The sequence below is a fragment of the Parus major genome, chromosome 21 (genome assembly GCF_001522545.3).
Source record: "Parus major isolate Abel chromosome 21, Parus_major1.1, whole genome shotgun sequence".
Taxonomy (NCBI): Eukaryota; Metazoa; Chordata; class Aves; order Passeriformes; family Paridae; genus Parus; species Parus major.
Window position 1 is genome coordinate 6594405 of NC_031789.1, and position 17212 is coordinate 6611616.

General features: G+C 50.8%; 1 protein-coding gene across 3 annotated transcripts in view; it reads right to left on the reverse strand.

Annotated features, from left to right (window-relative positions):
* Positions 1 to 280: 280 nt before the first annotated feature.
* Positions 281 to 17212, reverse strand: part of RERE (arginine-glutamic acid dipeptide repeats) — a 136978-nt gene continuing 120046 nt past the window's right edge. For 2 of the 3 annotated variants that reach the window (XM_015648368.3, XM_015648369.3), the window contains 11 exons: positions 15351 to 15513; positions 13248 to 13340; positions 12319 to 12518; positions 11057 to 11218; positions 9811 to 9924; positions 7796 to 9150; positions 7373 to 7595; positions 5689 to 6409; positions 4316 to 4462; positions 3961 to 4141; positions 281 to 3234 (listed from right to left, as the gene is read on the reverse strand). In XM_015648368.3, the coding sequence (XP_015503854.1) occupies positions 3201 to 3234; positions 3961 to 4141; positions 4316 to 4462; positions 5689 to 6409; positions 7373 to 7595; positions 7796 to 9150; positions 9811 to 9924; positions 11057 to 11218; positions 12319 to 12518; positions 13248 to 13340; positions 15351 to 15513 (3393 nt within the window). In that variant the 3' untranslated portion in view covers positions 281 to 3200. Of the gene's footprint in view, positions 3235 to 3960; positions 4142 to 4315; positions 4463 to 5688; positions 6413 to 7372; positions 7596 to 7795; positions 9151 to 9810; positions 9925 to 11056; positions 11219 to 12318; positions 12519 to 13247; positions 13341 to 15350; positions 15514 to 17212 lie in introns of all 3 variants that reach the window. The other variant, XM_015648367.3, reaches the window with a different exon arrangement.

Consider the following 17212-nt stretch of genomic DNA (forward strand, 5'->3'; position numbering starts at 1 on the left):
GGAAAAACAATTCCCAAAAATGCAGCTACTGGGGGATACACAGTGTATTATACTGAAAATTGAGCAGCAGAGCAACAACGTGACTCAAGGACACAGAACTGGAACTGAACATGGTGTTGGTGTTTGTGTATTGTGTATTAGGAACAAAATTATCTCAAAGAGGGGAAAAAATAAAGTCAAGAAAAGACAGGTTTGAACCAGCCAAGGTGGCCATGCCAGTACCCCACAATGTCACAGGTGAAAGTAGCTCCTTTCCCACTAACAACAATCAAGAGACACATTTCACTTGCAGGCAAAACCTGGCTGCTGTAGTGTAGCTTGGTTTTATTTATGTCCACAAATATTTCAAAAAAATTACAAAATACTCAAATGGAGAGAACACAGAAGTCACGATTTCTGGGTTTCTACTCTGTTTACACTGTGTTATCCCATGGCAAACTACTCATATATACATTAAGCTTCAAGATATATATAAATGTAGCAGTCAGAATGTACACTCTGCTTTAACGGTGCAGTGAAACAAGCTCAACCATGACGACATAGAACAAGAGAGACGTTTCAAAAACACTAAAGCAAAATTTAAAAATAAACTTTTGGAACAGAGGAAAAATAAGAGAGATTTCTTGAAAGAAAATCAAAAGGTCTGGGTTGTTTTTTTTAACACCGAGATGGCTTCAGAAGCCACCGCAGGTAAAGTTGTAGTTAATCACTGGGCTAAAATGGAAGAATTCAGTGCTTATTTGCTGAATGATGTGAACAAAAAAGCTCCCATAAATTATTAGAACACACTTCTGGGGAAAAAAAATATCAATGAACAGCTTTAGAACAGACTGCAACTTCAGCTAAAAAAATAAGGAATACAGAGAGGACCACTGGAGGGAATTAGCTTTTCCTTTTTTTGAAGAACTACAGATAAAAAACAGCAAGAAAAGGGTCAGAAAAAACGGCTGAACTCTCCAAAACTCCCCAATTCCACATGGTGAAACAAAAGGAGGGGAGCGGTTGAACTGAAATGTGCCTGATGAGACCTTTAAAACAAACTGAGGCACTCTCTGCTGAGCAGGCGCATCCGCCTGGCTGCTCAGCCATGAGCAAAAACAATCCCTGTTCCATAAGGAAACCTTGTCCCCATCACTGCCCACAGCCACGGACAAGGATTTCACCTCCCTCCATTCTGAGGGTTGGACCTCGTGGTTCCCCACCTGAGAAACACAACCTGCTCCTCTCAACACCTTCACCCAGAGTTAAACGCTGCAGGACTGATTAAACATCACAGCACTGGGCAATCTGCAGCAGAGCACAGGAAAAAGGGAACATCAGCTGAAAAATCCCCTGCTCTCCCCTCTACTCTTGCCTTGGTGGGCCTAGAACATTTTTAACTGGTGAATTGTCTGCCAGCAGCTCTGGGCTGAGCAGCAGGAGGTGGATGAGCACTGTGTGCCTGCAGCTGATTAACTACAACTTTATCAGAGTGGCTCAGTACAGTCCTAGGACACAACCATCACACTGAACAGGCTACAACAGCAGAGAGAGCACTCGTGAGTGGAGAGAAGAGAATGGGGGAGTTGTGCACCAGCAGAAAAAATGACCAGCAGGTTCAGATGTCCATTGGTCACATCACCCTCTGCTCCAGCAAAGAAAAACTGTGGCAAAAACGGGGAAAAAAACTTTAAAAATCTGCCTCGTAAGCAGAGCTGTCTCCATTAATGCTCACTGTGTATTCCTCTCCTCTCCCCATCCTGGTGAAAGCAGCCAACAGGAGTTACCCTGCAGGGACTGCGGGGTTGGGAGGCAGTAAATGTCACTGTCCATGGATCCCGCTCATCCCAGAGCAGTCAGTTCCTGAAGGACACAACACTGGTGGCAGTTGAACAGTTTTTGCTTATTAAAAACCCAAACTTAAAACACTCAAAGAGAAAAACAAGACTGGTCTTCGCAACACAACTTTATGAACACCAAGTTGCCAAGTCCACTTTTCTTAAGAATTTAATCAAACAGGAGGCCAGGAAAAGCACGTCCTCCCAAAGTACGCACGGGCATACAAAATTCTGGCTGCACTAGTTTGAGCCATGGAACATCTTTAAAAAGAGATTTTTAGAACTATTATTTTTCTGAACTTTCTGCCCAAAGTCTAAACCCAACGGAGCTAGATTAAGTTTCAAAAGGTCACAGGAAAGAAGTGTTTTATGGCCACACTGAAAATGAACCGTTGAAGGTGGCATCAAAAGGGCCAGCGGGGTCCAAGGGACATCTGAGCTGCTGAGAAACCCAACTCAACAAAATCAGCTGCAGAACAGAGAGATGGAACACGAACAAAAACCCCCAAACAACCAAACCAACCAAAAAACCAAGAACAGAAACAGTCATTTGCAACATTATCCCTGCAAATCCCTTTAATGCTTATTGTTGATATCAAACCAAATTTCAAGCTTTTACCCATTTGAAATTATTGATACCCATCATTCCCTTTAATTAAAGGGATAATTATATATATATATTTTATTAAAAAATCAACTCTGTATTCTGTCAATACCAGGTAGGAATTCACAATTTGTGATGTTACTGAAAATCAAGATAAACGTTTCTGGAGTTTGTTTTGTTTTGTTTCTCCCCTCTACCCAAAAAAAGTTATTTACAGACTTAAAAAGCCATGCTGCAGAACTGAGCTCTCTTTAAAATTATGAAGATTTCCTACAATGTATTAAAATAAAAGTAGATTTTTTATTATTATAGCACTTGGATTCAGAGCTTGTTATGTCACCTACTTGCAATCCTTGTTTTTTTTTTTAGTTACCTATAGATGCATTGAGTGTCCCTTCACGCACAGTGACTTGTGTTGTGAACCTGATTCTAGCACCTACTGAAAACAAACTAGTAAGAAAAGAAAAGAAAAGAAAAAAAAAAAAAAAAACAAGATTGCAGGAAGTTCTCTGAATATTCCACACGGTCCTGTATTTCCAATAGGCTTCTGAATACGTTTTCATGCAGGGAGACCCACACCAGTCTTGAGAAATCTTCTCTACAAATGAACACTATGCTGATAAGTCTCTACTTGTTGGGTGGTTGCTTCTGTTTTAAATATATAAAGAAATCTTTATAAGATATTCTTTTCCTTTTGTAGCTCTTCTTGTATGTAAAAATGTTCCACTCCTTCCCAAGGACTGGGGTTTCCATAGCCAGCGTTACAAATAAATAATTTATTACAACTGTTTGTCGCCTTCTTTTTTCAGTCGACTGCAAGAGAAAGAAAACTCATTTTACCACAACAAAGGAGGTGTCAGACACAGGAGACAGCTCTGCCCTCCTGCTCAGCCCTGCAGGGAGCAGGGCTGCAGCTCGGGAGCTCTGGGCACCACCCCCAGCACAGGGAAACCCACCCGTGGGCAGGGTCACCAGTGCCAGCTCTGCAGATGGGACATGTGACAGTCCCTGGCAGGCTGGAACCGGGCTGGTGTCACACAGGCAGGCCAGAGAACCCCTCCGGTGTCACCTCCCCCCCAGCATTCCCGGGAGAAACAGCCCTGTGATTCCTCCAGGCATTCTCAGGCTGCACTGCTGGACCCCTGCAATTCCACACTTCCACTTCCTACTGCCCTCAGTCATTCCTCAGGATTTACTGAATTCCTTCCCGTTCTGTTCTCCTCCATAAAGCTCTGCCCACCCTCCCCTGCAGTTCTCAAGGAAGAGAAAGAGGTGTGGAAGCAGCAATTGCACGGAATATCCCAATAAAATCCCCAATCAGAGGGGATGCTGCAATAGGACACTCAACTACTCTCATCCCGAGCCAGAAATTTGGACCTCACTTCCCACCTGCCCAAACCAGGTCTCAGCACAGCCTCACTTGCAACTGCATTAGGGCTCAGCACACAGCAAGAGGCAAAAATTCAGAGGAAAAAGGAAGGAATGTGGAGAAACATGATAGAATTCGCAGGTCCCCAAAAGCCTTGATTGCAGTCTCACCTGTAATAATCTTCCTGACTGGGTAGGTGCCCGCCGTGCATGTGAGGGTGCCCGTGCAACCACTGCTGCTCCATTGCCAGTCTTTGCAGCTCTGCGGACTGGGCGTGCATGGCCTGCAGCTGGTGGGCTGCTGACATGGGAGGTGGAATGGCACCAGGCAGATCCCGAGGGTAGGGAGTACCTGGGGACAGGGACCACTTTCACACTCTTGTTTGCTTCTTGTTCCGCCCAACAAAGCACCACAACCGCCCAAATCACAGCTCAACTCCCCCGCTGAGAAATGCTGAAGCCCACAATAAAAGACGACATTTCAGATCAAAGCCAGCCCTTGCAAAGGACCATAAAATGCTCTCACCAAAGACTGGATGTCGGAGCATTTCATGCTCATGAGGTGGCTGCCCTAGCAATGGGTTTGGGATGGTCCCAGGTGGGTAGGGAAAACGTGCCAGGTGGGGTCCAGCTGCTAAAGGATCCACCAGTGGATGAACAGGTCCTGCTGAGCCTGAGAGAGAAGGAGAGAAAGCGTCCATCAGCTGCCTGGGGACTGCAGAGGAACACAAAGCCAGAGCACTTCCCTCAGCTGGTGCACAGCAGAAATGTGGGGTCATTTCACCCCCTGTTCATCCCCAGTCTAAGGAGACACAGGGGTTATAATGGCCTTGAGCACCGCAGGAGCCACTTGGAGCACGAACCTCCCAAGAGCCCCTCACTGTGTTTGAACCTGGCAGAGCACAAAGCCAAATTACTTCTCAAACACACGGACTTGGCAGTGAATTGACTTGGCTGTGTCTGCAGCAGCCTCTCTCTGGACTGGGAGGGACAATGTACAAGCCGTGTTTTTGTCCAGAACAAGCACCTGGGGAGCATCCAGACCTACCTGCACAGAGGGGCTCAGTGATTGCCTCACCTGGCAACAGAATCCTTGTACAGACGTGGCCTAAGTCCCACTTCCTCTGCCGTAGGGGGTTTGCAAACCTGCCTGCAGCTGAGCCCATGTGTGAACTCTGCAGTGAAGCTCAGCAGCTTCAGGAACAGTGATACATCCAGCACTGCCACTCCTGCCTGCACACCCCCAGCCCTTGAGAACCTCACAGCACCCTGCTGCTTTCCCTGCTGTACAATCTGGGTTCTGCAACAGCACTCACATTCCCTCCAGCTCCAAAAGTGGGCATCCCAGCACATTTAATGGGCACTGCTCCAGGGCAAAGAACGCTACATCTGCTTCCACAAACACTGCATTAGTAGCCACACACCAGAACCTGCATTTTAAGTACTCTCACTTTTCCCCCCACCCCTCACTTGGCAGCTGCAGCACCTGGTGCCTGGCTCTCTCTAGTCTGTCACCAGAGAATGTCAAGATTTCTGCTAAGTGCCTCATCTCCAGGACTCCAGACCTCTGGAGCAGTAACCACGTATCTTGCTGCAGAAATGGGCACAGATTCATTTGAGAGACTATTAATTATTACAACTGTAAGGTGCTGCTCTAGGACAGCAGTACTTAACCAACCAGCAAATCTTTCCCAGTGAGAGTCTGAAGGAAGATCACTGTGGTGCTACCACCCTGCATCACTCCCACAAAAAGTAACTGCATTTTAGTTATCACAGCTTTACGCAGCACAGAACCACAACACGGACACGAAGGCAGGGATTTTGCTGTTTGAGTTCCAGGGTCAGAGCGGGCCCGTTCTGAGCTGTTCCCTACACAAGTGCCCAGCTCCCGGAGCTCACCTTGGTGTAGGGGGTCCTGCTGGTGTAGGTGTAGATGCGAGTGTATGTGTGAGTGTTGGTGGTGGTGGGGGGTGACGTTGAACATCTGCAGCCGCGCCAGGGGGTCGTTGGTGAGCGAGGCCATGCGCTCGGCGTGGATGCGCTCGGCCGCCAGCCTGTCCGGGTAGCTCATCTCCGGCCGCAGCTGCGGCCCCGCCAGCGCCAGTCTCTCCCTCTCCAGGGGGTTCAGCCCCGGGTGGAAGGAGGCGAAGGGGTGAGGCCCCGCCGTGGGTGGGATAGTCAGTGCCCCGTGCCTGGCGAAATGCTCCATGGGGTTGGTGGCCGGGTGCAGCGCGTCCAGCTCCGGGGGCTTCACCTCGAAGCCGGGCTTCATCCTCTCGCGCAGCTCCCGCTCCCGGATCTCGCGCTCCCGGATCTCACGCTCGCGCAGCTCCCGCTCCCGGATGGTGGGGTCCACGTTGTAGAGGCCGGGCATGTGGTAGGCCAGCAGCGGGTCCGTGGGGTTGAGGGGCACGAAGAAGGGGTGGTTGCGGTTGGTCGGGGACATGACGTGGGGCCGCGCGTACTCGCTCAGCGTCCGTAGCGCCGGCGTGTCCGGCCCGATGTAGGGGGGCACGGCCGCGATGGTGGTCGGGGGGGGCTCGAAGGAAGGCCTCATGTGGGCTGGCCCGCTGAGCTGGGACTCGCCGAGACGGCCCTCGTGGGAGGAGCTGGACACCTTCTGCTGCACACAACGGGGAGAGAATCTCAGGTCAACACAGAGCTTAGAGCACCTCACACGCACACACAGCTCCCCTCTGCCTCCAGCCCCTGTTCCGTTGTGGGTACGGAGGAGCCTGCTAGGCCCGAGATCCTGGCTCTCCCCTGGAGAGGAGATACTTCTCTGTAAGAGCGACACAATGTCGCTCTCAGGGGTCTTTGAGTTAGTTATGTTAAACTGTTGTGTTTCATTGGTGTTCTCCCCTGCTGTCCCACCCCGATACAGGTATCTCGGGCTTCCCCCCGCCCCTCTCCTTCCCCATAAATATCCCGGGTTTTTCTCTGTTCAATAGATTCGCTGTTACTGGCACCCTTCACTGGAGCTCTGCCCAAATAAAGGCTTGTGCTTTGGTGGAATGCTGGACCAGCTATCTCGTCCCTGCTTCCTGTGTTGCCTGCCACCGCTGCCAAACTGAGCTGAGCTGAAATCACTCTACTATTACTGAGCTGAGCTGGAATCACTCGACTGCTCGAAGCAGCTCACACGCGCTTCGGGCCAGCCTTTCTCAAGGTTGCTTCTGGAAAAGTCGCGGTGCTCCGGGCTTTCCGCCGCGGCGGCATTCCAGGAGACAGCACTCGTGTGCCTGCACGGCAGCACAAAGGCACTCACTGTATCTGCATAGTGCTCTCCTACACTGCAAGGTCAATGTCAGCTCTTGGCCCAGTCCTGCCCAGCTGCTCTGGCTTCCCAAAGAACCAGACCAGGGGCAGAAACTCTCCATTTCCTTCAAGGAGAAAACAGTCCCCGGCAGGTCAGGAGGTGCTCAGATGTATGGACTGGATTTCAGTCCACACACACAGCCGTTCTCAGAGACCCCTGACAGGATTAAAGTGCTCCTGGGAATCTGCAGCCTGCAGTCGTCACCCAGGTCAGATCCAGCCATCAGAATTCCCTTACCCAGCTCCGAGCCAGAACTGGACCTACCGCAGCTCTTTCCGCTTCTCTCTCACGCTCACGCTCCCTCTCTCTTTCCTTCTCTTTTTCTTTTTCTCTTTCCCTCTCTTCCCTGGCTTTCTGCTCTGCTTCCCTTTTGGCCTTTTCGATGGCCTCTTCTCTCTTCTTGGCCAGTTTGGATCCTGCCAGAGGCATGAAGTACAGATCTGCCCTGGAGCATGAATTGTAGCCACGGTCCAGGTGCTTATAGAACCTGAAAGGAACACAAGAGAAAGAGCTCAGCCCTGGCAAAGGTGCAGGAGTGTGGGATTTGAGAGCTGGATGCCCAAACTATTATCACTCTACATTCAAACACTACCAGCCTCCCAGAAAGCCAGGAGAAAATTAACAGTACCATATCAGTCCAGAGGCAGCGCAGTATAAAAGCAGGGAAAGCAGAGGACAGCTCCGTACCTGGCTGACTGACTGGCGTGGCTTGGGATATCCACCACGGTGGGCTCTGGGGATGGGCTCCGGGGTGGAGGAGGAGGGCTCTCTGGCTCCTCAGCTTCATCTGGGACCTCCTCCTTGATCTGGATGGGTGGCAGCGTGCAGGCTGTCACCACGGGCACGGTCCCACTAGAAGCTGCTGACGTGGAGATGGGGGTCTGAAGAGGGATGCCAGGCACGGTGGGCGGCGTGGAAGTGGAGGGGCACGAAGGAGGCGTGATGGAAGGGGGACCCCCGGGCACAAAGGGGTGCTGAGAGAAGGGGGGCTGGGAGGAAACCTGATGGAGTCCAGAGGGGGGGTGACTGGCAGGAGGGGGAAGGCTCTGGCTCTGGGTCAGAACGGGAGGCTGGGCTTGCGAGGACTGCAGCGGTTGGCTCTGAGGCATCAGCTGCAGGGGAGGAGGGTGTGCGGATGGAGGGTGGTGAGTCGAGAGCGAGCTCAGAGGCTTCAGCGCGGGCGGCGGAGGCAAGTTGGAGTTCATGGAGAACGGAGAGGGCCCAGAGAGATGGGGAGGGTGCTTGTGGGCCGGAGCAGCGGGGAGCTGCGGGATGGGGGTGGTGGGGGGAGGTTTGATGTGAGGCATGGCCATGGGGGCGGGCGGCAGCGGCTGCTCGCGCGGGGGCTGCGCCGGCTGCAGCGAGGTCGTGCCGGGCAGCACGGGCTGCGTCACCTGCAGGCCCGAGTGCGAGTGCGACGGGGCTTGAGTCTGGAGGGGCACCTGAGACTGAGCCGACTGAGCGGGCAGGGAGAAGGGCTGGGCAGGGCCGGCGTGGGGCAGCAGCGGCTGCGCCTGCAGGCCGTGAGGGGCCGGCTGGGCCTGGCCGTGCAGCGGGGGCTGCGCCGGGGCGGCCGGGGGCTGGCTCTGGGGCGCGCTCAGGGGCTGCAGGGGAGGGTGGGGGGACGGGAGCCTCTGCGGGTGCAGCGCCGGGGCCTGCTGGATGTGCGAGTGAGCGCCGGGGGGCTGGGACTGGCCCGAGGGCTGCGCCGCCGGCGGCGACACCTGCGCGGGGGCCGGGGCGGCGCTGGACGCGGGCGGCAGCGCCGGCAGCGGGGCCGGGGCCGGCGGGGTGGGAGCGGCGGCCTGGGCAGAGCCGCTCGGGGCCTGCAGCACCTGGGGCTGCGCCTGCAGCACTTGCTGCTGAGCGGAGGAATCCGAGTCGCTCTCATTGTCCTGGGGGCTGGGGATGCTGGGGGACGTGCTGCGGTTGTCCTGGTCGATGTCCTTGGGGTCGCTGCTCCCCTCGTCGTTGACGCTGCGGCTGTCGGAGCTCTCGCCTTCGCCCTCGCCCTCCGAGGGGGAGTTGGGCCTGCTGATCTCCTGTGGGGAGAGGCAACAGTGACCACTGTGCCCGGGAAAAGCACACCAGGACGTTCCCGCTGTGCCACACGATGGGCTCTGACACTCGTGCTGTGCAGGTACCCTTTGACCCTCCCGGGGCCCAAACCAGGAACACGAATATCCAAGGGAAGTGCAAAGACACTGGAATTCCCAGGTCCCCCAGGATCCTTCCACAGCGCCCAGGGGCAACTGGACCAAACTGAAATACTGAACATAGCAAAACACTTCTTCACTATGAGGGTGACCAGCAATGGAAAAGATTTATCTTGTGACTGCTCCAGTGGTGGTCTTCTAACTTGTCACAGAAGACAAGAACCCAAATTTAAGTTAAAGAAAAAATGGAGGAAAGCAGTGGAGAACAATCCAGTGTAATCCAGTGTAGTGATCCAGAACAATCCTATACGGTTGATATTAATATTAAAACAAAGAAAAAACCCAACTTCTGGACTTACTCCTTATCACTCCACTGTTTCCAGCAGAAGGAACACATTATAACATTGGTCGCTTTCCAGCCACAGATTAAGTTACAATTTGCTGCGGCTTAAATTGATTTAATGTTTTCAGTTTGTTACTAGATTTGCACCCCCTCCCCACCTCAAACCCCTCTCCTAAGAGGAAATACTCCTCTGTGGGACTCACTTGAGTTTTGGATTTTTTGGCATTGGACCTGTCAGGTTCTTCCGTGTCAGATGCTGCCTTTTCCCGCTGCCTCTTGGAGTTCTTGAGAGGAGAAGACACCTCTTCTTTTATCTTCTGCCACAAAGGAAGCAGCACAGTTACCAGTGGTGTAAATGCAAAAGTAAATTGAGTGTAGGCCAGTGTCACCCTATTTAACAGAAATTAAGGAGCAGCAGAACTCAGGAGTTGACACAGTCAGTACTTAAGAGCAATCCGATACACATCCAGCTGATAGGAAAAAGGAAAAGTGCATAAAGCATTCCTCATATGAAGGGAAATTTTAAACAGAGCTGGGCAGGACCAAGTCCATTAGGAACTCAGAGCAGATCAACTGGCCCAGGTCACCCTTCTAACAGAGACCAACACCAGTTATTAACTGGTGCAAGATGGAGCCAGAATTTCTGCAGGAGACAGGATAAGCCTCTTTCTGCTACACTAAAGTCTTGCTCTACACTCTTGGTATTTTGAGAGGAATATTTTTAGATCCCCTCAAATGCAGGGCCAACAGTGAATTGCTATTCTGAGATTACTACCTTTTCCCATGGCCTGGAAAAGCTCTGTGCATCGCATAATTACCTAACTTTAAATTCTGCCAAGTTTTCAGTTTTATAATGTGAAAATTTGCTCCATACTCTTTTTTCCTTTTTTTGTGATTTTTTTTTTAACTTGCTACTTCTCAATTTACACTGCTTAATGGTAAGTCTTCCTGCTTCATGTGGCTTTGTTTCTTTAGAACTCTCTTGGAAAGGCACTTAATTCATCTGAACAGACTCAACTGTCAGCTTGCTCTGAACAGTCAAGCAAACACACCTCCAGAAAAACAGTAGCAGAAGCAGACTCAATTACTAAATGTTCATACTCCTTTGTAAACAAAGATTAAGTACTACTTATAAAAAATCCCCAAAACTGTCTACTTGTCTTAAATACAGCATTTCTGATCTGCATTAGTCCCCTGAGCTCTGTGCTTGCATTTGCATGCGAAATGGAGGGATTACTTGTGAGAGCAGTGAGGTTATGTGGGGCTACCGGAGCGGTTTGATCGCTCCCATCCCTCCCTGGCCTGGCACAAAGCAGCTCTCGGCTGCACCACTCCACCTCTGCCCTACTGGCACTGCCAGGGAGCCTCCTGTGACCTCCTGTAGCTGCCCAGGAGAGCCCAGAGGGGAGGGGTGTCGTGGTTTTAAACTACTCCACGACAAGGGGTTACCTTGGTGGATTTCTTTACGGACTCGGCCTTGCTGTCGTTGCTGGAGGTGCTGGCGGCGCTGGGCGAGTTGCGGCCGCTGGAGCGCACGTCCTCGGCGATGGGGGAGGCCCGGCCATCGGGGCTGGCTGCCTGCTTCTTCCTGCCACTGCGTAGGGTCGACATCTGGGGCAAAACACACCCAGCTCAGCACTGCCCAGCCCCTCCGAGTGCTCTGCCAGGCAGGGACACAGAGAACACCCCCCTGGCAGAGCCTGCGAGCAAAAACCCCGGAGCATTTCACCGTGCTACGCTTCTTCCTTCAAAGCTCAACTGGACTCAAATGTAAAAGGAGGCAAATCCTTGATCTGTGTACTCACAAACACTAAGTGCTGGTTATTTAATTAGCAGGGTCTGTTAGAAATGGTATTTAGGAAGATGCTCCAATACCCAGCGCACACACACAAGGGTGCACGAGGCAGGAGAGGACTCCCATGTTCCACTAAAATCTTCCATCTGTTGGCAGACAAGGCAACGGGCTAAACCCCCAGCTCCAGCGTGCTCCTGCTGTTATGTAAGGGATCTGTAGAGTACATTTCAATAATTGAAGCTGCTTTCCTGCCATTTTGGCAGTTTTTTGGAGGACTGGCTACCAAAAAAGCAATGGAGCCAACGCTCTCCAAGAGTGGAGCCTCACGAGATATTTAGAATCCATGGACACATCATCCTCTTCAGAAAGACAGAGGGGGAGGGCAAGGAAAGACCTCTATCTGCTGCTTTCTATCAGCTAAACCCAGCTCCAAGAGAAATCACCCAGAGCTGCTGCCAGAGCCCTCCCAAGTGCCACGGTCCCAGGAAGGCTCCTGGTGCCCCACCCGAGTAACAACTCAGAGCACACCAAACACAGATGCAAAGCTGAGCTCTCGGTAGGGAAGAGCCTTTAACTCCTGTAACATGAGGAGGCCACATGAACAGCATCTAATTTTTTTCAGCTCCTCCCAAGGGCGTAACCCTGACAGGATGCAGCTGGAAGGAGGACATGTACTAGCACAGGATCTGTAATGCACTGCCAATGCCCCCTGTGATGACAGCCCACTGCCATTCATTACAGAGAAATAACACAGCTTGCAGGGACATTCCATCTCCTTTCTCCAGAGCAGCCTCAGCCTCAGCAAAGCTCCCCTGGCACACACCAATGCAGCAGGAGCAGGCACAGCCCATGGCAAACCAGCCACTTCAGGGCTCGGGCTCCTTTTACCCCCTGCATTAAAGAGGGTGAAACCCACCGAGCCTCGACTCCGCCGTGTCCTCATGCTATGCTTCCCACTGAGGCCATCATCTTCCTCTTTCACAGGCTTGAACATAAAGGGTGGGGGGTCCACGGGCTTCTCGATGGGCGGCAGCTCCCCGTATTTCTTGAAGTGAATGCGACAGTCCGTGCACAGCAGAATGTTCTCTCGGCCGCCGTGGTGCCAGTCCTTGGAGGCTTGGGGCAGGAAAGCAACAGCTCAGCAACTCACAGAGCACCCCAGCCCCACACAAACACAGGGAATGGCGAAAAAAAGGTACAGCTAACAAAAACAGCTGCTTTTCTATGGGTAACAAAGTTGGAGAAGGCTCTGGAAAACTTTGTCCTGTCCCAGTGCACATCCTCAATATTCGATTTACAAACTGTGGTTGTTTGCTTAAGAAACTACAGCTTTGAGGTACAGAAAGAAGCCTTATCTGCTCTACCTGGGAGCTAACAAGCAGCTGTTGTTCTCCAAAGCTGTGGTTTCTGCAAGAGAAGTGAGCTCTGAACCTCTTATTTCCTTCCCCATTCTGGGGCTCCCACTTCCATCTGCAAATGCCCCAACATCAGGCAACCCTCAGGAACAGGCACAGGGCCGGGGCTGATGCACAGGAGATTTGGTGCAGCATCAGGAAGTTTGGTGTGTGACAGTCACAGCCCAACACCGATTCATTATGTCACAAATTGATTACATAGATTATGGATTGTGCAGATTTATTCCTGTCTAAATGTCTACCTCAGGGCCCTCCTTTGTCACTGCAGTATTAATTTGCAATGGCAAAGCCTGATTAACCCTGTTAGGAACGCTGCATATTTTAGCTGATTCACCCCCACACTGCTGTGAACAGCTGTACCAGCACAGGAGCTGCTCCTGCCTCCCCCCAGGCAGCAGCACAGGGAGAACCAGCAGGGACTGGGACGTACTGGTGGTGAAGCAGTGGCGGCAGGCGTAGCCCTTCAGCTCCTGCTCGCTGTCCTCGCTGTCAAAGTCATCTTCACTGGCCGAGCTCAGGTCCACTGAGGGTGGGAGAAAGAGGAAAGTGGAAAATAAACACTCAGCAGCATTTTCTGTTTCCTCCTACTTGGCTGAAATAAGCATTAAGTGAAATAGATCGTGACTCCCTACGCCCACCCTGCCTCACACAGCCATCGTTTCTGATTTTTCACACTGAGCAAAACCAGGCCCCATCACTCTGCAGGTTAAGGGAGGATTCCAGGAAATGTGCAAGGGATACAACTGCTGGAACCTCTGATTCAGCACGTGGTACATTTCCAGGTGAACTGTCATTCAAATACCATCCATGGGGAGTTCAAGAGGCTGTGTTCCAAACCCACAATTTCCAAGAGAAAAGGGGTTTATCTCTAGAATCTGGTCGAATTTAAAATCAAATATTCTATATTTAAAACCTACAAGACTCCATGAACAGGTCCTGTAGCAGCTTGTCTGGTTTTTATTTTGTTACCCAGCAGTAGAGGTGTTTGTGGGTGGAGGAATCAATGGTTACCTACAATGGACCTGACTGGAAAACACTGTGATTCTTTTGGATGAGAGGCACTAAAGGATAACTAACAGCAGCTTTCCTGCCCTTGCTGCAAGGCTCAAACTTTTAACCTGTGGCAAACTCATACTGCAAAAATGTCATGTTTTGAAGAAGAGGATATGCAAAGGGTCCCTCTTTCCTTTGTGGCAAATTAGCTGATTACAGATCTGTGAGCTCAAAAGCAGCATCTAAACAGCTCAAAATATGCAGACATCACAAAACCTGTATCTTACCTTCTAAACACCTCAGGAGAAAATATTTCCCTTTTGAGAGCACTGCATTTTTCTGGTCCCACCACTATAAATTCACAACATAACAGGGCTATAATTTGGCACAAGCAGGAAGCCCTCTGGCTTCTTCTGTTCAAATCTGTTCAAATCTTTAATTAGAAGAGAAGGCCTTGATGCAGGAACACTTTTTCTAAAGGCTCCAAGAGGATGTTTTATACATGCAGGTTACAGTTTATGGATTAAAGCTTACAGATTCTCCAGCACTTGCCATCAGCATTTGTCAGCAACTTGTTACCCTTCAAATTAACACAGGGTTACATTTAATAGCTACCACTGCTGTAATTCCTACATTAATACTTGCAGGTGTTCAAACCCTGACTGCAGAGCTGACCCCAGGCTAGCAGTTGCTTTCTTTTGCTAAATGAATTTTTATTCTCATCCTGCAGTCAGATCCATCAGGATGAGTCCTCCCAGCCACAAGCTCTCACACACTGAGTATCTTGGATTGAGCTGTGGAGTCCAGATCCTCGCTCCTTGTGCACACAGAGATCAGCACTAAATCCTACCAGCTCAGCAGGGAAAAGCTCCCAGCCCTTTCCTGCCCCCTCCCTCCCACCCTGGACAGAATTCTGTGTCCTGCCTGCTCACCACATCCTCCACCTGCCCACCCTCATTTCTACATCTGCCAATCTGCCTTCCACAGCCCCTCTTCTCTACAAGGCACGTGGCTTTAGAAAGACTTAACCCTCACAGGGTAACAAACCTTTCCCACATGGACAAAGGTTTCTGCCCCCATATGGACCCTGTGCAGTGCAGCACAGAACTGCTTTGGAACTGCTCCTGGTTTGGACACTTCTGCTCCAGTCAAGGCCAATATTCCTCCAAGACCCCCTAGGACAGTGCTGAGCTCCAGCAGAAGGTAGGGGTCACCCAGAAGGATGGAAGGGACTTCCTTCCAAAGGCACGGAGGCCTTCCTTCCTTCCTTCTGTGTTTTCCAATTCCCATTACTGTAATAAGCCTGGAGAAAATACAACACAACACCAAGAAAAAGAGCAGGGAAATTCAATCCCAGGGCAGTATTTCCATCCTTACAGGATGCTTTTACGTTTAAGGACTGCACAAAGCACTGATCAAAGCCACCTTCCACATTCCAGCAGAACGGGGCAGGCACGGAGAGGGCAGCTGCCTGAACTCCGTTTCCTTGCCGTGCCCTCGTTGCAGGGATCTAAGTGCCCAGCTCCCAGGCTGCACTCACAGAACTCGCTGGAGGGGGGTCTGGAGGGGGTGTTGACCGGCGTGGAGGCCGTGCGGGTTTTGATCCTGCGGAACACGGCCTGGCGCCGGTGCCGCCGGTGCGCGCGCGAGCTCGCCGCCTCGGGGGTCTTCTTCCAGTAGTAATAGAAGGTGATCAGCTCTCCCTGCAAACACACAACACGCATCTTAGAGGGACATGCAAACCTGGCTTGTCAGCTTTCTGCCTCCCCTGGCTCTCTGCATGCACAAAGAGATTTTTCCAGGAAGAATCGTGATGCATTTCAGCCAGAAAAATAACTATTTAGGTAAGACACATAAAAAAAAAGCCCTCATTATTTTTTGCTTGCTTTTGCAGAGGAGAAAAATAAGTAAATAAATGTTTTTTCAGTCCTCCCCTAGAAAAGAAAAGAGGTTGGGAAGCACCAGAAGCCAGCCTCCACCTGGATGCTGCTGGTGGGCAGTGCTTCGGAAGAGGGTGCCCTTGTGTCACTGTCAGCATCCTCTGACACCTCTGCCGAGCTCTGACATCCACCCCAAACATGCCACAGCTCCTGCTGTCCACACACAGAACAGGGCTCAGCCCAGGCACACTCTGCCATTTTGTCAACCAACATTCCACAGACAGATATTGCTCAATATTCCCGTGTAAGGAGCTGGAAGTTTGAGTAAAAACACGTCCAACAACAAGTCTATAACCGTAACACAGCCCTACCACACTAAATCGTGTTTTAATTTGAATATATATACCCACATCTAAATTAATTAAGCAGTTAAAAGAGCACACCTAGAGAAATGAGTGATAATTTCACAGCATAATGAATCTGGCTTACATTCAGGAAGTGCAGCAGCTGCCATTCAAACCTGCGGATGCTACGCTGAACCAAAGAACAGCATGTGGTTTTAATCTCTTTTCTCTTACTTTGAAACCCCATCATTTCCTGGCGACTTGTCTGCCTCTAAGGTAAAAGGTGTTGTTGCTTTCAAGTTGCAAGAGAAAAACGGAGAAGTTCTAACCAGCCCCTTGAAAAAAATCAACATCAGAACAAACATACCTGAATTGCCCACAAAAAGGGTTTCTTTGAACTGTGTTTTATGTGATCAAATAACCTCAGCCTGCTGCCTCGGAGGGGAAATCCTGCAGCCCCTGCTCCGGGCAGAGCAGGAGTTAACTCCAGCAACAACCCTGCCTCAATCCAAACCCTCCCCAGGGCCCCAAACAAGCAATTACAGCCACAACCAATACCTGCACCACTGAAACACTCCAAAGACAAAGGGAGGATGTTGTTCTAGACATTAACTGCTGACATTTAAGACACTTAAGAATTTTACCAGTGCCCAATTTAAAAATAGAAACCCCAGAAGAAAGAACATGACCACAACTGTGCTTTCAGGCATCAGGCAGAACAGATCATTTTAAATCTGTGCTGCCACAGACTGGGCTGCTGATCCCCACCATGGACCTGAACTATGTTTGTGTATTACATATTAAAATAACACATATTCAGAGTGATGGTTGGTGAGGAGGAGCAAGTGGGCAAAATGCTACCTGCAATTCTTGATTCTGAAGGACAAAAGCCCTACTGAAAATATTAAAAATGTGTTTCCTGCAGGGAATCTGGAGCTGGCTGGTGATGAGCACACAAGCCACGGCAAACTGGGCAGGAGTTCTGAGTCCAGCACGCTGCTCTGCTCCTGCCTGCTCCCTGCATGTGTTTGCTTTAGAAACGCCATTTCCTTGAGCCCCTTAAGCGGGCTCAAAGTCCAGCCAGGCCAGCTGTTTGTCCACTTGGGGACATGGCTGTGCAAGGAGCCAGGCTGGGCTCTGCAGGGAGGCTTTTGAGATGTTCTGCATGGGCAGAAAGT